The sequence below is a fragment of the Tasmannia lanceolata genome, unplaced genomic scaffold (assembly GCF_043159265.1).
Source record: "Tasmannia lanceolata isolate RefF3 unplaced genomic scaffold, GAP_Taslan_0.1 ptg000004l, whole genome shotgun sequence".
In the NCBI taxonomy this organism is placed as follows: domain Eukaryota; kingdom Viridiplantae; phylum Streptophyta; class Magnoliopsida; order Canellales; family Winteraceae; genus Tasmannia; species Tasmannia lanceolata.
The window spans coordinates 7,463,559-7,485,446 of record NW_027518681.1 but is presented as its reverse complement, the minus strand read 5'-3'; the positions used below and the strand labels follow the sequence as shown (position 1 = coordinate 7,485,446).

At 37.3% G+C, this 21,888-nt stretch overlaps 3 protein-coding genes across 3 annotated transcripts; all 3 read right to left on the bottom strand.

Annotated features, from left to right (window-relative positions):
* Positions 1 to 1,450: 1,450 nt before the first annotated feature.
* On the bottom strand, positions 1,451 to 4,177 carry LOC143875972 (receptor-like protein EIX2). The gene is made up of 2 exons (XM_077377548.1): positions 2,176 to 4,177; positions 1,451 to 2,010 (listed from the first exon to the last, which is right to left on the bottom strand). The coding sequence occupies exons 1-2, from the start codon at positions 4,175 to 4,177 to the stop codon at positions 1,451 to 1,453; spliced, it is 2,562 nt and encodes an 853-aa protein (XP_077233663.1).
* A 1,575-nt stretch (positions 4,178 to 5,752) lies between these two features.
* Positions 5,753 to 8,550, bottom strand: LOC143875970 (receptor-like protein 54). Its single transcript, XM_077377546.1, has 2 exons — positions 7,610 to 8,550; positions 5,753 to 7,334 (listed from the first exon to the last, which is right to left on the bottom strand). The coding sequence occupies exons 1-2, from the start codon at positions 8,548 to 8,550 to the stop codon at positions 5,753 to 5,755; spliced, it is 2,523 nt and encodes an 840-aa protein (XP_077233661.1).
* A 2,048-nt stretch (positions 8,551 to 10,598) lies between these two features.
* On the bottom strand, positions 10,599 to 21,405 carry XK-2 (xylulose kinase-2). The gene is made up of 11 exons (XM_077377874.1): positions 21,034 to 21,405; positions 19,208 to 19,862; positions 19,037 to 19,125; positions 16,726 to 16,790; positions 13,680 to 13,735; positions 13,411 to 13,531; positions 12,661 to 12,735; positions 12,391 to 12,444; positions 12,131 to 12,225; positions 11,847 to 12,021; positions 10,599 to 10,964 (listed from the first exon to the last, which is right to left on the bottom strand). The coding sequence occupies exons 1-11, from the start codon at positions 21,087 to 21,089 to the stop codon at positions 10,741 to 10,743; spliced, it is 1,665 nt and encodes a 554-aa protein (XP_077233989.1). The 5' UTR covers positions 21,090 to 21,405; the 3' UTR covers positions 10,599 to 10,740.
* Positions 21,406 to 21,888: the final 483 nt, after the last annotated feature.

The window sequence follows — 21,888 nt, the reverse complement described above, 5'->3', positions numbered from 1 at the left end:
TTGTCTTTTAACAATTATTTTTTGGGAGTCAATCAATTTGACTTCTTTATCAACAAAGATATTTCAATTGTGAAAAGCTTGTTTTAAGTCGTATGTGAATCCCAACAGCTTGCACACTTTGTGATTATCTTGATTACTAGATTCAAAATCATATGGCTGGATCGTTTGGTTGTCTTCGTGAATGTAACTATTCAAGAACACAGTTTTGACATCCATCTACCAAATCTCGTAATTGTAGTGCCTTATTATTGTTAATAAAATCCTTACGGGCTTGAGCGTGGCTATTGGTAGAAAATACTTTTCACAATCTACATCAGCTTCTTGATTATAGTATTTTCGACACTTGCCTAGCTCCCATTAAGTCTCTACTTTACCAACAAGTCCCATCTTCCTTGTGTAAATTCACCTGCATCATATGAGTTTATTGCCTTAAGATGGATTTAGTAGAGTTCATATACCATCGAATACACAGTCCATATTGAATTTCATAGCTTCAAACTATTTGCTCACAACAATGTCCAACATTGCTTCCTTATAGCTACCAGGATTAGTTTCAGACATCACTAAAACCAAATACCCTGGAAGATCAACTTATCAAAGATCTACTTATCCTACTACTGCTCTCTGTAGGGTTTTCAACTAGTCTTAGATTGCTCTTACAGAACAATCCTATCCCTCTTGCCACTATTTATTATCAAATCCTCTTAGCTAAAAAGTGGCGTTTCTACTAACAAAATACTTTTGCTCACTGGGATGTTAGAAACAATATCCTAACATATTTTCCTTGGGATATCTAATAAGTAATAGAGTTCAATTATCTAAAAAAAGTTTAAATGGATTAGTAAGTGGAAATAAAGTGGGGGTGGATTTTTTAATAGCTATGGGTTAGTGTCTTAAATAGAGATAAACAGAGGTTTTATTTAAGTTTTAGAAAGTTTGGATTGGCTATAGAACAAAATTGCAAGTTGGTCCATGATCATGTTGCAACATTTTAGAGACTACAACCTAGAATGGCCAGAATTGTTTCCAAATTGCAATATCAAAATTGTGAAACCATTGTCTTAAAATATATTCATGAAGTGTGAATCCTTAGTATTCCTCTTTCTACTAGAATTTCTCACATGGGCTTTGTCTCATGTGCGTGGCTGTAAGCTTCGTTCACCTAAACCGCTCACTGATCTAGCAATCTCAATTGCTTATATTTTCAAAGACTCAAAATATTATCCAGGTTCATCAATATTAACCGATTTTTTAAGAGCCAATATGGTCTGTCTCTTTAATTACCATGATCCATGCAATTATCTGTTATGCATATATGAAAACAAAGAAACCACCAAAGAAACAAAAACCACAAGAGAAAACCTTCATATACAATCAACCATGTTGTAGTAGCCATCACTACATTTACAACTATGCTTAAAGGAAGAGAAAGAGCAACCCATCCCAAAAATCAACTCCCTTTAGTTCTATTATTCCCAACGCCCTGAACTCTATCTGAGATTTCATCCAGTAAAGATAAGACGGCATCACCCCAAGGCTTTTTGACAAAGAAAATAATACAGAGAACCAATATCCCAAATAAGAACCCACAACAAAAACTAGTGGCAATCCAAATATTCTCAGTGTCACCTTCATCAACCCCAGGGCCGATAGATATTTTTGCTTCACAGGGCTTTGGAAGCGGATATCCACAAAGGAGTGAATTACCATTGTATATGGAAAGGTCATTAAGCGTTTGCAACTGATTTCCTAAAGGAATACTCCCAGAAAGATTGTTATTGGACAGATTCAATGCAGTCAAAAAATTCAAGGCTGTAATGCTTACAGGTATTTCACCAGAAAGATGATTATTCGAAACATCCAATGATTCCAACATACCCAAATTACCAATATCTTCCGGTATAATTCCCGTTAAATGGTTCCCTGAGAGGTTTAAGAGTAACAAGCCCGAGAGTTTTGTAAGCGAATTTGGTATCTCCCCAGATAAACTATTGCCCGAAATGTCAATGCCTGTAACCAGTGCAAGAGTGCTTCCACAGTAAACAAGGGGCCTCCCTTTCATTACCATCAAGAGTGTCTCTTCATAGTAGGCTTGAGCATCATAGACAACTAAGCGATGTCCAAGGTCTCTATCTATTTTTTGAACCTCAACCATGGCTGTGAAGTTGCTGAAACTTGAAGGAATGGGTCCTGATAAGCTATTATTTGCGAGGTCTAGGACTTGAAGAGAATGTAAATATGATAGCTGTGGAGGCACAATTCCATTAAATTTATTTGATCGCAGGCGCAGAATAAGAAGAGATGATAACCTTTCTCCGACCCAGGTCGGGATGCTTCCAGATAATTTATTCTCACCAATATCAAGCAATGTCAGATTAACACTACTTACCAGAGGAGGGAATTCTCCTGATAAGCTGTTGTTGCTCAAGTGTATTGAGATGAGACGGGTTAAATGGCAAATAGACTTTGGAATCTCTCCAGATAAATAATTGCTTTCCAAATGAAGAGCCACCATATGAGAACAATTACCCAAGCTTTCAGGGATGTTACCCACCAATTGATTCCTCGCAAGGTCTAGAATTTTCAAACGTTTTAATTTCCCTAAAGACATTGGGATGCTACCATTGAAAAGGTTGTCTGAAAGTGACAAAACTTGTAACGACCACATCTCTTCCCCTATTCGATTTGGAATTGGACCAGAGAACCGATTGTTGGAGAGATCCAATAAACCAATATGTTTAGATGACAGGAATGGAAATAGACCTTCGAACAAGTTTGAGCTCAAATCAACCGTAGCCCGATCATTAAATACCAATGAATTAGGGAGTTGCCCATAAATTTGATTACGGGACAGTTCTAGTTTACAAAGAAGAGGTGTAATTTCTGCAAACCATCCAGGTATGGTATCAGAGATGCTTGTATTACCAAGGTCCAAATACTTGAGTTGCTTTTGAGACCTAAGCCAAGCAGGAAAATGAGGACCCAAGATACAATTGGCCAAGCTAAGGGACTCCACTTGAAAGAGAGGATCCCAATCAGATTCCACCTTCAACGTAAAATAATTCTTATAAGTATTTATATGCTTTAACCTTCCTAGATTAGAGAAGTGAATTTCAGACAAGTCTCCATGAAAGAAGTTATATGCAATGTTCATTTCCACAAGCTGAGAAAGCTGCCCTAAAGTACTTGGAACGATCCCGTCAAATTGATTCCGATCAAGATACAGTAGCTGCAAAGATCTCAAATCTCCAATTGATATAGGGATCGATCCCTGAAGCAAGTTGCTTGAGAGGTCAAGAGTACTTAGATTTGTAAGTTGGCCGATAACCTCAGGCAAATATCCATGAAACTGATCATTGTGAAGCCTGAGGTATGCAAGTCCAGTGGCATTGAACAACCAGGTTGGTATTGCAGAACTGAAGTTATTATTGCTAATGTCAAGGTACACAAGAGAATTCAAATTAAAAAATGGAAGAGAGGATGGGATTCTGTTGAGGGAACAACAGACGAGAGACAAGTTGGAAAGAGATGGGAGCATATTGATCACTTCTACCCAAGTGTCCCCTGCTTGGGAGAGGTTGACGAAACCCATGTTGAGATGTTCCAAGGAAGAGAGATGAGAAAGCCATTCAAGACTATCCACCTTCAAGATTGGCTTCCCTTCAGGAGATAGTGTGGATTGAAGGTTGAGAAAATGCAAGTTTGATAGGTTTCCAAGCTGCCAGGGGATAGTGCCAATGAATCCAGATCTATCGAAGTTGAGGTACCTTAATCTCTTCATAGAACCTATGAATTCTGGCACTTGCGTGCCTCCAAAGTCATTCAAACTTAGGTCCAAGTAAGTGAGATTTTGTAAATTAATCAAAGAAGAGCTCAGCTTACCACTCAAGAACCCTTTATGATTGTCGTAGTAAGGATTTCGGAGATTGAGTTCTACGACATTCATCTTCTCGTTACAATACACACCTTCCCATCTGCAACAATTTCCATCCACCCATGAAGAGATTCTATTCATAGGGTCTCTAAGGCCATTCTTGAGCTCTATAAGAGCTTGTTTCTCTGTTTCCATACAGCCCATGACAGAGCCTCCATTGTAGAGATTGAATTTTATGTTCCCAGTGAGAAACAGGATCCCAAACAAAACAAGAGAAGGAATGGAGCTTCTATGAATCTTCATATCACATATCACATGCAAGACAAGCTCAAAAGCAAATAATGGTGATAGAGATAAATGAAGCTTATTAGTATTAAGTATAAAAACAAATGTATTGTTGTTTACAAGGAGAACGAATCGAGTATAACTATGTTTAATTGTCCTCTAGTGTTTGTCCTTGATTTCAGAGGGTCCGAATACAAGAAAGGTACCAACCGTAGAGGCTGCATAATAACTTCCTTTAGAAGTGTTCAAAATTTTACAGGATTGTTTGATTCTTTACTGGATATCTTTGTAGCTTGTAGCATGGGATCTGATCATCCATGCTAGTAGGATCCTCAATCTGAACTAAGTGGGCTCCACTATAAAGATGAGCCATTATGGTAAAACAAAACTACAATCAAATGATATTTTACTATTTTATCCATGCAAAAAAAAAAAAAAAAAAAAAAACAGAAAAATCCTTTTTCTTTTACGGGCGACGAAATTGTGAGTTACTAATCAAACAACTATGATCATCAAATCATAATAGGTTTTGGGACACTGCTGTTTTATGGATAGTCCAGATAAAGGTCCCACATGTTCGAACTGGGTCCCTTTTTATAACAGGTATTAAAGGATTTTCAGCCATAAATTAATAATTTGAAAAGTATAATGCCTACCACCCAAACAGCAAAACTTCTTGAAAAATATTTTTAGGAATGCTTATAAGGATATGAATTATCTGTATTGTTTTGTTTTTAAAAAACAGAGAATGTACTATATCCTTAGATAAGCTGCGCTAGGATTGGGTATCTTGATTGGATAAATTGATCTTGGAATTATCTTGAACCCTGCTCACCAAATTTGTTATGCTAATATTTTATCCAAGAACAAAGGTGGACCTTAATAGGGAATAGAAAGCCCATCCAAAGATAAAATAAATCCCATCTTGTTATCTCTATGATGAATGGCATCATTAGTGATTCATAAGCAAATTTCCTTTCCAAAAGATAGATTAAGGACTTCTTTGAATACCATTAAAAGTCACATGCAGATAATCCTATGAGGAATGCTAAACTGAAGGGCGCCCTTGCAAAAACCAGCCGCAAGGGCGCCCCCATTGGATTCACCTCATCAAAGTGTGTTAATTATTCCATCATATTCCATTACTTTAACATTTTAGCATTCCTTTAATCTTATATGCATGATGTCTTTCTCACATATGATCTTATTCGCAAATAGTGATTATATAAAATAGTTTTATATCTGTCTTAGTTAATGGCTTCAAATGTGGATTCTGATTTAGTGTGCCATTTACAAATAAGATTAACTTCAGAAAATCATATTTGCAAATAAGGGCCAATTTAGGTGGTATCCAAAGTGAGAGATAGATTAGAGAGGGGGAAACTTGAAGAGGGTGGGAGTGAGGGGAGCATGAAATGCTTCTAAAATCAGGAAAACAGAAAGCTAATTTTAGGAGAGGAATTGACTTTTCTACAATGTAAATTTCAAATGACCATAATTATATATTGTATCAAGTAATTCATGCCAGTATCTGTTATGCATGAATAAAAACAAAGAAGCCAGCAAAGAAACAAAAACCACAAGAGAAAACCTTCAAATACAATCAACCATGTTGTAGCAGTCATCACTACAGTTACAACCATGCTTACAGGAAGAGAAAGAACAACCCTCCCAAAATCTAACTCCCTTTAGGACTATTATCCCCAATGCCCTGAACTCTGCTGAAATTTCATCCGGTAAATATAAGCAGGCATCACCCCATGGCTTTTTAATAAAGAAAACAATGCAGAGAACCAATATCCCAAATAAGAACCCAAAAGAAAAGCTAATAACAATCCAAATATTATCAATGTCACCTTCATCAACACCAGGGCTGATAGATATTTTTGTTGCACAGAGCTTTGGAAGCGGATATCCACAAAGGAGTGAATTACCATTGTATATCGAAAGGCCATTAAGTGTCTGGAGTTGATTTCCTACAGGAATCCTCCCAGAAAGATTGTTATTGGACAGATTCAATGCAGTCAAAAAATTCAAGGCTGTAATGCTTACGGGTATTTCACCAGAAAGATGATTATTTGAAACATCTAATGATTCCAACATACCCAAATTACCAATGTCTTCTGGTATAATTCCCGTAAAATGGTTCCCTGAGAGGTTTAAGAGTAACAAACCTAAGAGCTTTGTTAGCGATTTTGGTATATCCCCAGATAAACTATTGCCCGAAATGTCAGTACCTGTCACCAGCGCAAGAATGGTTCCACGATAAACAAGGGCCCTCCCTTTCATTACCAACAAGAGCGACTCATCGTAGTAGGCCAGATCACCATAGACAAGTAAGTGGTGCCCAAGGTCTCGATTTGTTTTTTGAACCTCAACCATGGCTGTGAAGTTGCTGAAACTTCGAATAGGTCCTGATAAGCTATTTTTTGCGAGGTCTAGGACTTGAAGAGAAGGTAAATTTGACAGCTGCTGAAGCACCATTCCATTAAATTTATTTGATCGTAGGCGCAGAATCAGAAGAAAGGGTGAGCTTTCTCCAATCCAGGTCGGGATATTTCCGGCTAATTGATTCTCAACAAGATCAAGCAAAGTCAGATTAACACAATTTTCCAGAGGAGGGAATTCTCCTGATAAGCTGTTGTTATTCAAGTGCATTGACTTGAGACTAGTTAAACGGCCAATTGGAATCTCTCCAGATAGATAATTGCTTTCCAAATGAAGATTCTCCATACAAAAACAATTACCCAAGCTTTCAGGGATGTTATCCACTAATTGATTTCTCGCAAGTTCAAGAATTTTCAAATGCTGTAATTTCCCTATAGACAATGGGATGCTAATGTTGAAAAGGTTATCTGAAGGAGAGAAAACTTCTAACCACCACATCTCTTCCCCTATATTAATTGGAATTGGACCAGAGAAACGATTGTTGGAGAGATCCAGTAAACCGAAATTATTCAATGAAGGGAATGGAAATAGACCCTCCAACAAGTTTGAGGTCAAATCAACCATAGCCCTATTCTTAAATTGCAATGAATTAGGCAGTTGTCCATAAATTTGATTATGAGGGAGTTTTAGTTTATGAAGAAGAGGCGTAATCTCTGGAAACCAGCCAGGTATGATATTGGAAATGCTTGTATTACCAAGGTCCAAATACTTGAGTTTCTTTTGAGATCTAAGCCAAGTAGGAAAACTAGGACCCAGGATACAATTGGCCAAACAAAGGGACTCCAGTTGAAAGGGAGGCCCCAATCAGATACCACCTTCAAAGTAAAATAATTGTTACAAGTGTTTATCTGCCTTAAACTTCTTAGATTTGAGAAATGAATTTGAGACAAGTCCCCATGAAAGAAGTTAAATGCAATGTTCATTTCCACAAGCTGAGAAAGCTGCCCTAAAGTACTTGAAACTATCCTGTCGAATTGATTCCGATCAAGATACAGTAGCTACAAAGAATTCAAATTTCCAACTGTTATAGGGATCGATCCCTGAAGCAAGTTGATTGAGAGGTCAAGAGTACTTAGATTTGTAAGTTGGCCGATAACCTCAGGCAAATACCCATGAAACTGATCATTGTGAAGCCTGAGGTATACAAGTCCAGTGGCATTGAACAACCAGGTTGGTATTGCAGAACTGAAGTTATTATTGCTAATGTCAAGGTACACAAGAGATGTCAAATTAAAAAATGGAAGAGAGGATGGGATTCTGTTGAGGAAACAAGACATGAGAGACAAGTTGGAAAGAGATGGGAGCATATTGATCAGTTCTACCCAAGTGTCACCTGCTTGGGAGAGGTCGACAAAACCCATATTGAGATGTTCCAACGAAGAGAGATGAGAAAGCCAATCAAGGCTATCCACCTTCAAGATTGGCTTCCTTTCAGGAGATAGTGTGGATTCAAGGTCAAGAAAATGCAAGTTTGTGAGGTTTCCAAGCTGCCAAGGGATGGTGCCAATGAATCCAGCTCTATCCAAGTTGAGGTACCTGAATCTCTTCATAGAACCTACGAATTCTGGCACATGAGTGCCTCCAAAGCCATTCAAACTTAGGTCCAAGTAAGTGAGTTGTTGTAAATTAATCAAAGGACTCAGCTTACCACTCAAGAACCCTTTGCCATTGTTGTAGTAAGGATTTCGGAGATTGAGTTTGACGACATGCATCATCTCGTTACAATACACACCATTCCAACTGCAACAATTTCCATCCACCCATGAAGAGATCCTATGAATAGGATCTCTAAGGCCATTCTTGAGCTCTATAAGAGCTTGTTTCTCTGTTTCCATGCAGCCCATGACAGAACCTCGATTGTAGAGATTGAATTGTATGTTCCCAGTGAGAAACAAGATCCCAAACAGAATAAGAGATTGAATAGGGCTTATATGAATCTCCATAACACATGCAAGGCAAGTTCATAAGCAAATAATGGTGGCAGAGTAAATTGAGCATATTAGTCAAGTACAAAACAAATGTGTAGTTGTTTACAAGGACAACAGCCAATAGAGAATACTTATGCTTTTGTGGCATCTAGATATACAAAGGAATGCACTCTTGATTTCAACTAAGAGCAGAATACAAGAAGGATACAAATTTGATTCTCCACCAGATATCTTTGTATCTTGTAACAAGGGATCAGATAATTCGTTCTCTTTTAGGACACTGATGTTTTATTGATAGCACAGATAAAGGGTCCCACATGGATCATTGAGACTACATTGCTGTGGGGAAAATCGAACTGGGTCCCTTTTTATAACAGTTATTAAGGGATTTTTAATCATAAATTCATTACTTGAAAAGTATAATGCAGCTGCTAATCCAAACAGCAAAACATTTTGAAAAATATTTTTAAAAATTATCCATGCATGAAATTATATTTAAAAAGGAACCTTTTAATGGAACTGACCATCCAAATCTTGGTTTTTGTATACAGTTGCAATGTACTTTACATACTAGGGGTGTTTGTGTAAGTTTATCTAGAAATTATCTTGTACGTTGTTCCCCAGCTTTGCTCTAATAATAATTTATCCAAGAACAATGGTCCACGTGAAGAGAGAATAGCAAGTCTATCCAAAGATAGAACTAATCCAGTATACCATCTCTATGACAAACAGTCTCTTTGAACACCATTAAAATTTCTTCGCATATAATCTTTTTTATGCATAAAGTCTCATTTACATTAGTCTTATATGCAAATAATGGTTATACAGAACAGTTTCATGCCTTCAGTTTTAGACTTTCAAAGAGGGTTTAGTGTGCTATTTACAAATAAGATCAATTTATGCCTTTAGTTTTAGACTTCCAAAGAGGGTTTAGTGTGCTATTTGCAAATAAGATCAATTTCAAACACTCTTATTTGCAAATAAGGCCCAATTTTGGGGGTACCCAAAGTGGGGCTAAGGTTGTCAAGAGCTAGACTCTAGTTTAGACTCAATAAACAAGTCCACAAGCTGAATTAGGCCTTCTTTTCAAATAAATGGGCCAAGAGCTCAGAGCCCAACTATCATTCAGCATAATTTATTACTCAGTAATCAGTATAACAGGAAATTAGGACCAGCAAAATTACAATTAGGGACCATTTATTAAATGATCAAAACCAGTCGTTTATAGGGATCACCATGGACAGGCCATGCTCCGAAATTTTCTCCTTTTCAAAAATCCCAAACGTTCGACTGGTGCCCTTGCAATGATTACAAAAGATAAAATTTTGCCAGTCCATGTTTATTAGGGAAATCTCCATTGATAAGAGGACTATTTTAATCTAATCTAATTTGAGAATAGGACAATAAGGCCTCTCTGGAAGCCATTAACTAATCATTTCTAAAACTATTATTATCAGTATTTGAGAATGATCAAATTTAACTTCAAAACCATTTGCATAAGGTATACAAAGAGACCCTAAAGAATGATTATTATCTTAACAATTTTTATCTTTGACATCTTTTTGCATTATTAATTTAATTTTAAATTCTATTAAAAACGAAAAAGTACTTGCAGCCGTGTTACGTAAAGATTGGGCTAAGTGCAAGCCGCAAGCAGGATCATGAATAAGGAGCGAAGACAAGCCAGATCTGGGCCCAAGTCACCTCTCTCTCTCTCTCTCTCTCAAATTTATGTTAATAGAGGATCAAAAGAGAATTAAATAGTGACTTCGGGGATGCGAAATAATACTATTACTTCGACTAATCTCATAATAACATATATGATCAGTGACAATTGTAATATTAACCCTTAGCATAAAATAGTAAGAGACCAACAACTGTTGCTGAATGTCTACCCTTGTTAAGTAACTTAAGTCCTAGTAGTTGAGAACATACACAATCTGCTGTTTTTCTGTCACCATATTAAATAAAACAATGAAGGCAAACAGGAAAAAGACAATTAAAAACACCTGTTTTTTACCACCATGGTAAAATATCAATCTATAAGAATGTTGGACTATGCATTGAATATAAATCAGATTGATGGCTAGTAATTTATTAAAGAAGTTAAACTGACTAACAGTGAGTCTTCAGATAAGCAATACATCACAAGTTCACTCTAAACCAGATAAGCTAAACATCATAAGTTCACTTTAAACTGTATTTTCAATGGCGCCCCAACTCTTGGACAAGTCGGTTTTCAATTTCTACTCTCTTCTTCATAAACATGGTGTACTTTGAAGCATCTCCGGCAGGCATCGAAAGCTTACATGCGAGAGAAGTTTTTTCTAATTTATTCTCATACATGGATGAGATGGGAACAAAACTGCCTTTCTCGTTGCATAACCAGCCATGAGCTGCTCTTAAGGCTGCACCCAGTGAGGCCGAATCTGCAACACAGAGAATTAGTGTTTTCCAGCAGAAAAAATTCCACTCAGCAGGGGAATGAACAAAGACAGGAAAGTTTAGACATGGAAAATATTCCTGTGGTGAAGGAATTTGTTGATGTATTTCCTGAGGAACTACTAGATTTACCCTCGGAGAGAGAAGAAGAATGGTAGAACTTTACCATGTGAAAGCTCTACCCATTTATTATTTTCATGGTAATTCCAGTTTACAAAAAGATTGAATAACATGTACACATGAAAAGAAATGAAAGTAAATGAAAAAACTGTGCCACATCCCACTGTTAAACAGTTACAGACAAATGTTGGTCGTTATAAATTGATCAGTAACACTGATGAAAATCAACCAAGATGTTGGTTACAACATATGATCCCAGTGGTTTGGTTAATAAGGCATTGTGACCAATTGAGAAACAGTTAATAACATTGTGCAACTTGCTACCTAAGGGTTTTTTATTTTTAAAGAATGGAAACTTGCTAGCTAAGTTATAACCTATGCAAGTGAGCAAAGATCTAAAAGTAGGTGTGACAGGAAAATTTATTATGACAATTAAAAATCAGAGAAATCTAAATGGATTTCTCTGATGAATAATAGTATTCACATGACATATATAGTTAATACATGAACTACACTAAAAATAATAGTCAACAGGAAGTAGAATAAAATATTTTCTGAATCAATGAGAGCTTGTACATGTTCAATGAGGACAAAATTAATGTGAGTCAGTTTCAAGTTTAGACGATAAAGTCTGCACAGGAAGGATAAATAAGTTATTCCGGGTTTAGAACACAATATTTGAGTAGAAAGATAAAGAACACATGCAAATGGGCAATCTTTTTTTAAATGTTTTTCTAACAGTAACATACCAGGTTGCTGGACTGTATAGACCGCACAGCCAAATATGGAGGCTATTGCATTAAGAATGCAATTGTTTGCTGATGCCCCACCAGTTGCTATTATCCGTCTAGGAGGACTTGGCATTCCAAACCTCTCAGTGTGGGCTCTCATGGATAGAAGTTGTCCTTCAATTATGGCTCGTACCTTCAATAAAATTTAAGCATTGAGCCTTAATATAATATGCCTTGTGCCGAGTGGGCTAAAACATTAGAATGAAATAAAGGCAGTTCAAGAATAACCCAGGTCTGCCAACCTCTGAACAAGCATCAAACTCCTCGACTTCATGCTCTTTCAGCTCATCTAAAGAGTTTCCAGTGAAGTTGTCAATAACATACCGGTGAAATCCAACTGCACAGAAAACCAAAGTCAGCGGCGAAATCCAACTGCACAGAAATACAAAGTCAATTTAGCATTTACACAGATTTTTCTGTTTATAGCAGTAAATAAAAACTTTATTATCAGAAGATATTGGAATATAGATATAAGTAAAATTTTGAAAAAAAATTCTGTTACCTGGGAGGGGAGGCAGGATTTCATGCTCCTTGTAGTAGAACCCTAGTTTTCCACCTATTGCACAAGACAACATAAGAATGCAGATAGCATATATTGTGAAATGTAATAGATAGAATCTACTTCAACAATAAACATAGATTTTTTTTAAAAAAAAATAGCATGAATGATAATAAATTGATATCCAAGAATCCACATGCAGAGTGGATTGAGTGCATAACTGGATATTTAAAACAACATTCTGGGAGTTAATTAAGGGAAAGAAATTCAAACCATTTAAGGGAGGTGCTTCTTCCAAAAGCTTGTTGAAAACATCCCAAGATTGATCAGCACATCGGTTGCGTACATCTGCCACCACACTAAAATTACATTAATTCCATGACAGGACCAAAAAAAAAAAAATGGTTCATTCAAAGTAGGGGTGTAAACGAGCCGAGCTTGGCCAGGCTCGGCTCGGCTCGTTAGCCAGGCTCGTTAAGCTCAAAAGCTCGGCTCGGCTCGTTAGCCAGGCTCGTTAAGCTCAAAAGCTCGGCTCGGCTTGGCTCGGCTCGGCTCGGGTTCGCACCAGGCTCGGGCTCGGCCGGGCTCGCGAGCCTTACCGAGCTCGGGTTATATTATGTTCACACCCCTCATCTTCCCTGGACAGCCCTACTAGTGTAATTTGACTACTTTTTTTACACTATGGGGGGTGGTCCTAGTAACAATGGGGTTCCAAAAATGAAGTGACATATTTTGCCCCCCGCCTTTCACTCCCTGGACAACCCTTTTAATGTATAAATTAATATATAATATATATATTTAAATATATTAAATTCTTAACGAGCCTTAACGAGCCAAGCCGAGCCGAGCCGAGCCTGGCCTAAATTAGGCTCGGCTCGTTAAGCTTAACAAGCCTGGTGAGCCGGCTCGGCTCGGCTCGTTAAGGATTCGAGCCGAGCTCGAGCGAGCCTCCGAGCCCGAGCCAAAATTGACACCCTTAATTGAAAGCCATAAAACTGAAAACAAAAAAAATTAAGTAATTACCTTCTCGAGTCAGAGAGCCATTTTTATAGCACAACATTACCATATAACAACTTGGATCAACAGGATTAGAAAAAACATGCCCTTCTAGGCTGGGTTGAGGCTCATTGGTAATCCCAAAGATCTGGATTTATCAATATGAACAGCAAAATAGAATAACTAATAGAAGACGAACCTTAACTTAAGATATAAGCAATAATTCTAATGAATATTACACAGTAGAAAGAAACAGAAATATAAAGACAAGATGATTAATATAAGATATATCGTACAGTATCGCTGGTGCCAAGACTAATGGCAAGATCCCCAGGAGTATTTAGTGTCAAACCTGTACCAATTCAAAAAGAATTTTATGTAGTTATCAAATAGCAAGGGCAAGAGGTAAGAAGTTTCTAATTTAACATGGTATCTTAATTCCATAATTTCCATTTGGTAACCCAGTGCAAGTCAAATTCATAGCAAGGGCCACTCCAAAATCTGGTGTTGTAAGGTGTATCAATCAGAAAGAAGTGGAAAACAAAAATTCCTGGAAGGTTTGCATGTTACACCAAATATAAGCATGTCATGTTTCAAAAACATGAATACACATTAAACTGTAACGAACACTTCACACAAGAAGAAATGCCCGTTAACCATTATTATACCATCTCATGCCTACCACAATGCAAGTGTTGGCTGTTTTAAAGCATTTGAAATTAAAGTGACCAACCGAAGTTTTTGAGTTGAACTTAGAAAAGTACCAAAGTCACTTGATAATACCAAACTCCACTAAGAGTCACAAGTCCAAGAAACAATCTTGCACGCACGCATATATATATATATATATATATATATATATGAGGAAAGTGTCTCTAGTCTCTCCCCTAGATAAGCTTATCTACTCTTCCCTTTAAAAAAACACAGTGGGCCCACGCTGTTTGGATGATCCAAAGCATTCATTTGATAGGTCCTAACATAGATAGGGTGTGCCCAAAAAATCAGCACCAAAGGGTCATCCTAGAACTTCGTTTTGTGGTGCCTTGTGGTACCCAGAATGGACACATATAAACGTCCACGTTTATATGCGTCCATTTTGGACACGGTGTGCCCAACAAAATGAAGTTCTAGGATGACCCTTTGGTGCTGATTTTTTGGGCACACCCTATCTATGTTAGGACCTATCAAATGAATGCTTTGGATCATCCAAACAACGTGGGCCCACTGTGTTTTTTTAAAGGGAGGAGTAGATAAGCTTATCTAGGGGAGAGACTAGAGACACTTTCCTCTATATATATATATATATATATATGAGCATGCATTTGCTGCGCTCGAGCGTAGTTAAGCTTAGCTGCGCTTGAGCACAGAAACAAGGTGGGGCCACATTTTGGGTGGGATCCAAAGCATTCATTTGATGGGCCCTTTCATGGGTAGGGTGTCCACCAAAAATCAGCTCCATTGGATCACCTTAGGGTGTCCATTTGTGGGGCCAAAAATGGACAGATTTGTGGACAAACAGTATCTGTCCATTTTTGGCCCCATAAATGGACACCCATTGGTGATCCAATGGAGCTGATTTTTGGTAGGCCCCCCATCTATGATGGGGCCTTCCAAATGAATGCTTAGGATCACCTCCCCAATGGCCCCACCCCCCTGTTTCTATGTTCGAGCGCAGCAACCCTTCTCTCTCTCTCTCTCTCTATATATATATATATATATATATATATATATATATATATATATATATATATATATAAAGGCTTCTTGTGTGACAAAGGCTTAGTTGAGTTGAGTATATATATTTTGTAAAAAAAAGAAACAATCTTGCACAATCAACTTCATTCCTCTTATAGACAATTTGTATGTATGCTGTCACTTGACTCTTTTCTTCTTTTTATACAAAAATTGCAGGGGGTGAAAATTTAATGAAACAAATCCCACAAGAAATACCCATTATTGTAGCATCTCATACCACAATCCAAGTACTGGCTGCTGTATAAAACATTTCATAAATTAAAGTGATCAACCAAAGGTTTTGGGGTAATCTTGACGAAGTAGAGAAGCAATCTGATGATACCAAAATCCACTAAGAATCAGAGGACCAACAATCTTGCACAATAAATACATCCCTGCAAGATAAGTCGATTTGATGGATGAATTCATTGCAAATTTGCAACTGGTCAATTTCAACTGTCTTTCTATAGCTTCTAAATAAAAAATTGTCAGGCCCATGCCTGCTAATAGCATATGTTGACCCTCCTAGCGAAGTCCGCAGGAACTCTAAAGAATCTTCATAGAAAATATGAACCTTCCAGTAATAAATTACTATAATAAACACAAAACGTTTTGGTTACATTCTGACCCAGTAGAAATTGTACAATGTGGTGAATCGAGAAAAGAAACTTAGAAACATTTTAAGAGGTGCAACCGAAGTCGTGTGTGTCAAGATATACACAATGGTTTATAATTTATACTGAGACCCAGCTGTAGTTATTCAATGTTGTGAGCAGGACAAGAAACCTGAAAATGAGCAGGCTGATTGTTTCGGGTTTTACAGTGAACATGGGAAGTCGACTCTGGGGGCGATTTGAAGATTAATATGTAACTTAGGTCTTTTTCTAATATTGGGTTTTAAACCCCTAACATAACTTATTTACAAATAGAATTTAAAAAAAAAAAAAAAAACTGAAAATGAGTGTTAGGAGTGAAGGGATTCATTATAATACCAGTGTTCTCTCTTGAACCACTCATCCCAATACCAATAAATGAATAGTTTTTTTAATTGTGTGGTAATTCTAATCCAAGTATTAGAATCCTAAAAAGGCATTTATCTTCCAAAAATCTGTAATAGATAATTTATTAACTTTCGAATCACAAACAAAGAATTAGTACATGGTGAATCTGCTAGCTTGTCCATTTTCTTTGGGGATCTAATTATCATCATAAAAGAAGATGACAAAAATGATTCTTAAAGGATCAGCCACAGGGAGAAACAATTAATGAGCATTTGAATAAACAATTGCTAATTAACCTGTCAGAAGTACACACGAGACTCATTAACAGGTGCCAAACATCAAACAATTCCATAACGATGCATTTCTAAGTATAGATCAATCGTTAAGGATTGGAAAGAGTAAACCCTTAGAACATGGATTGAAAAGATCCTTTTTATGTAGATGTACAAGCAACCGGAAATCCATGATGTCGGCATTTAAGAAATTTACAGAGAGAATCCATTCACAAAAAATGGCGTGATAAAAACCAATAGCATACAAATGTTGAATGTAGACCAATATGAAAATAATATTCAACTAGAAGTTTCAAATGAGAATATTTATGCACCTGCCAAGCTGTTTGGATTATCACCAGACCACTGAATAACTAGACACCTCTTGTTAAACTGGAACCTGAAAGCAACTCAATACGGTCTTCAGTCATTAGTCTAATTAGCAAAAGGCCTTCGGTAATTATATCTACTGATATATGCATCAAAGCAGCAATAGGGGTAACAACTACTATATCTATAGTTGCAAAGAACTAAAAGATCTAATAGGCAGGTATGGTTGTGTTGTATTATAATGGAGTATTAAGTCATTTCATTCATAGAGATGTGTAATTCTTAATTTCATATTGTTATTAACTTGTGCAGCTGTCTTAAATGTTTTAGTAGAATGGGTATGCCATTATTTTTTTTTATTTTCATGTAAAGATCCATATGTTGCAAAGGCACAATAACATATAATTACTATTACACTTGAAAGTGAACAGTTGCAAGAAATTGAAAACAATGTATCTTGGCACAAAGTCTTTTGTTGAATATAAGTTACGATAGCCCCTATGAGTCTGTTAATCCAATAAATTTTCACATTTAAAGAGAAAACCGAGATAAAATTCCCATAAAAAACCCAGTTACGCCATTCATTGCAAGATTCTTGAATGCTCTGTGGTATATATTATTGCTTTAACATTTATTATTCAACCATGGCCAATTATCTATGCTCACCTCCATAGAATGAGTTACAACTTGATCTCTGCATCCTTAACTTTTAAACTGAAATCAGTTTTTTAAAATTTGAACTCAGGTAAGGTAAAAAGAAGTTGACTAGGCAAGCCAATGATTCTTTTCATTAACGAGCGAATCAAGAGAGCTTTTCAATTGACTTGGTAGGGCAAAAATTCGACTCGGACTAGAACTCAGCCATGCTAAAAGGGGGTTAATTAAGTAAGCCGATCATTCAGGCAGTTTTTTTTTTTTGAAATGTAATTCAGGCGGTTTTTAGACAGAAAGAAATGGATAAAAAGGTCTTGATGGGTTCTAGTTGACATGCGACAGAGCTAATCAATATCAGGAGCTAACTTCCTTTGCCCAAACTATATGAAATGATAATGATAAAAAAAGCATCTGGAAAGCAGTTAAAAAGCATCTAACTTCAAAAGATCCTGGAGACTTAGTATCTGTTCTTCAAAAAGCATCTTTCCCCATGTTCCGTTCCTTCTATTCTTGAGAAGGTGTGGAAATCTTACTGTCCCCCTCGGGTGTGCTTTTTTGGGTGGGCGGCTTGTAGGGACAAGATTCAAACCATTAACTTTCTTCGAAAAAGGGGTATGTTTTTGGTGGATCACTGTCCTCTTTGCTTGGAAGATGGTGAGTCGGCTAATCATCTTTTCTTGCATTGCAAATTTGCTAGGAAGGTTTGGGGTTTTATTCTAAAGAGATTCGGTATCTCTTGGGTGTTCCCTTCTTCTATCTTGGAGGTTTTGTCTTGCTGGGAGTTAGTGCCCTGGAAGAAGAAAGGTAAGATCTTGTGGAATATTTGCCTCTTTACATCCTTCTGGGCGATTTGGAAGGAGAGCAATGCTGGGGTATTTGAGGGGGTACACAAACCAGCCCTAAGAGTTTATATTAATATTATTGCCTTTGTTATAGCTTGGGCCAGGTGTTTGCCCCCGTTCCAGTTTGTTTCTACCTTCGACTTATGGGAAGGTTGGCGAATTTTGTGTTTGGAAGGGGAAATCAGACCCATGGTGGTGCAAAAATGGAGCCCTCCCCCTCCGGGTTGGTTAAAGTTTAACTTTGATGGCACGAGTTTTGGAAATCCCGGCCCGGCGGGTATTGGTGGGCTGTTTCGTAATTCTAGTGAGGAGACTCTATGGTCATTCTTTGGTCCGCTGAGGGTATGTGATTCCAGTGAAGGTATTAAAAAAATTGCTAGTGAGGTATTGGATACTACTATTGTGGAAGGTGATTCTTTGAATGTGGTTAGATGGCTTCGGGGGTCCGCGGTGCCACCTTGGAGATTCTGGTCTTTCTTTGATGAGATCCATGACATTGTTGAGGGCTCATCCATTGCTTTTGCTCATGTTCGTAGATCGGCTAATGGCGAGGCGGATTCATTAGCTAGAGATGGTGTTGTCAGAGCGGGTTTGGAGTTTTTTTATTATATGCCCCCTTGAGGCTCTTGTATTTTTGTGTTTTTAGTTTTCGCTTGTTGTTCTCCTCTGGGTGACCTTCTTGATCTTCCCTTTTCTTTTTATATTTTTATTGATTACCTTTTCAAAAAAAAAAGGATGATCCTGGAGACTGCATTAGAATATCTAAGACAAGGAAGAGTAACAACGTCAGAAATATGGCTATAAGTAATGTAGGACTTACCTCTCAACAAAATAGGGAGCCATCAATCCAGCAACTGCATGGGAGGGTGCTAGCTTTCCAAGTTTTTCCTCTAACCCTGGTGCCGTAGCCTGACAATAAGGCAATAACTATCAAGAGAAGAAATTTCAAAGTAAAAAAAAGAAGAAGCATTCGATTGAATTTTCAATAGACCTCCAAAGCCATCTTGGACCAAATGCGTTGTTTAATATCCATCAAGTTCATTCCCGATGCATCAGCTTCATCAATACTGGCATAACCTCCAATTAAAAGAGATGCCATGAAGGAGCTGACAAGGGAGATCCTCTCAGTATCATGATACACATCTGTCTGAGTCTCAAATATCTTCCTGATTTGTGGACCCGTGAACCTCTCATACGCACGGGACCCAGTAATTTGGGATAATTCTAATGCACCTCCAACGGCTCTCTCTATTTCTCTGCATTGCACAGTGGTGCTACTGTCCATCCATATTGGTGATTCCTTTGTGGCGAAGGCATCGCTGAGTTGGGGTAGCAATGGCCTTTTAGGATTCAAAGATGCCAATGTCGCCGAACTTCCTTTCTTCCAGTAGACACTACCATGTTGCTGTCCACTACCAGAAACCGCTATTATCCTTCCAAAATCCACTTTTGCTTTCACCAACTTTCCGAGTAAGAGGTCCAAAGCCTCCACCCACATCAAAGTTGGAGAGACAATTCTACCATTTCCAGATGGGTCTCTGTAGACTGCATCCTTAGTACTGTAATGTGGCAGTTCAGAATCAAAATGAACTATCTCGGAAGCAACAGTGTTGAGGTTGGCATCTAAAACAGTTGCCTTTAAGGACCTGTGAAAGAAGTTTTGGAATTCAATGATCCGGCTAATCTATTCTACGGCGAGAAATGAATTCAACAAATATATATCCAAATCAATAGAAAATGTCATGTTCACAATCCAGTACAAAATGAAGCTACAAGTTGATTCGAAAATCTAAATCCATATAGGACTACTACTAAATTAACTAATGTATAATTATAAGAGTAAAGCTATGGATACCGAGAGTACCACCAAGCAGGGGACCGAACAAATGGGTTCTCCCAAAAAAATCACAAGTCACATTAGCAATCCCTTAAATTTAGGAAAAGAAAAAAGGGAAATGATTTCTGCGCTCCAATTTTTGTCGTGTAGTATTTAAAGGGCTGTCAGTGGAATATTACGGTTCTAAAAGGCTCTTAAAGCCCTTTAAATACTACACGACAAACATGTGGAGCGCATGTCTATCAAAACATTGGAGCGCTGAAATCATTTCCCTAAAAAAAATGGAATTTTTTTTTGCACACATGACGCATTTTCATTGTAAGTCCCCTGCTCGGTGGTACTCTCGGTCTCCATATTATTTTCCTAATTATAAAGGATAGAAGCAAAGCAAGTTCAATATCCAGCATTGCATTTGGTCACCCTACATAGTCTGAAAATATTGGGAAAACAACCCATCCAATTAATTAAAAAGCACATAAAAATAATAATACAATGTGGAAACTACAAATCAAATTCAACCCCATTATGCAAATAAATCATTGCTCAAGCCAACATTTTGAGAATAAAAAATCCAATAATCCTCATTCTTTTTTTTTTCTTTTTTTTTTTGGAATGGCAAGTCCAATAATCCTCTTAAACTTCATGAAGTCATACATATATTAAGATGAAAAAACAAGCGAAAAACATAATAAATCCATTATTAGTTATATGGGATTCAATAGTTATACATCAGATATCACACAGCTGCATAAGTTGAAACAAAATTACAGACATTGACAAAATCACAGAAATCCTGAAAAACCCAAGAAAATCAAGTTTACAACCAAATCAATAACAGATTAACAGGGTCACGTTTGATTAAAAGCCCTGATCCCACCATCTACATTTGATTAAAGGAGGCTAATACTGATACTGATTTTACCACGAAAATTGAAAAGGTAAAGAACCCAATATCCCCACCAAAGTTGCATAGGACTTACTGGGTAGAACTGTCGAATCCGAGGGAAAGAGCATCATCTGGCAGAGAGTATTCCATGATTGAGCCAAATTGATTTAGTTATGTTCTTCCTTTTATTTTATAGGAAGATGGGAAAAAATAAATTTTAGATAAGATGAAAATGGGGAGGATCTTATCTTGAAATGGATAATCATCAGTTTTGAATTTGATACACCTAAAATTTCGGAAAATCTGCCAAAAAAAAAAAATCAGCCCCCTTGACTGCAAATACACGCACGTATGTGTGTAAAAATAAGAATGCAAGAGTCAGATTAATCGGACGATCATTCTTAGGATTTCTTGATATGGGAAATGATATTTTACCCCCTCTCACGCATAAAACCCCCCCTTTAACGTTATCCGTTGAGTTTTAAAGGCAAAGAAAAAAGTTCCAGGGGGTGAATTTATCCTCATGCTTTGAACCATTCTCACAGAAACCGTTCAAAGGGGGATTTTATCCGTTTAGGGGAATATCATTTCCCTTCTTGCTAACCTATCAAACGGACGGTTTGGATCATCCTCCGGTGAAAAATACTGGACCATACGTGCTTACACCATATAAAAACTTCCTATTACATTTCGGATGGAAATCTCGTTGCTTGATTCACCCACTGAGTCCTAGGGGTGCAACTGGAGTTGGGTTCAACCCGAAAAAAGTTGGGTTGGGCTGGGTGTCTTTTGGGTCGGGTTCGGATTTGGGATGGGTTTTCCTAACCCGGGTTGAGTTCGGGTTAGGTTCAGGTTGAAGGCTTGGGCTGGTTGATGGCTTGGACAACACGACCCAAGAGAAATCTGACATTTTTTATCATTTTTTTAAGTTTTTAGTAAGCTTAAAAAC

Excerpts from the sequence above, each read along its gene's own strand:
- XK-2 (XM_077377874.1), bottom strand. The coding sequence starts at position 21,089 with ATGGAATACTCTCTGCCAGATGATGCTCTTTCCCTCGGATTCGACAGT. Across the intron at positions 12,736-13,410 it reads TGGCTCTCTGACTCGAGAAG|ATGTACGCAACCGATGTGCT; the intron begins GTAATTACTTAA and ends GTGTGGTGGCAG. Across the intron at positions 12,022-12,130 it reads AGTTTGATGCTTGTTCAGAG|GTACGAGCCATAATTGAAGG; the intron begins GTTGGCAGACCT and ends ATTTTATTGAAG.
- LOC143875970 (XM_077377546.1), bottom strand. The coding sequence starts at position 8,550 with ATGGAGATTCATATAAGCCCTATTCAATCTCTTATTCTGTTTGGGATC. Across the intron at positions 7,335-7,609 it reads GTTGGAAATTTGAATTCTTT|ATCTCAAAAGAAACTCAAGT; the intron begins GTAGCTACTGTA and ends TACTTGGCTTAG.
- LOC143875972 (XM_077377548.1), bottom strand. The coding sequence starts at position 4,177 with ATGAAGATTCATAGAAGCTCCATTCCTTCTCTTGTTTTGTTTGGGATC. Across the intron at positions 2,011-2,175 it reads ATCAGGACCCATTCCTTCAA|GCATTGACATTTCGGGCAAT; the intron begins GTTTCAGCAACT and ends CACTGGTTACAG.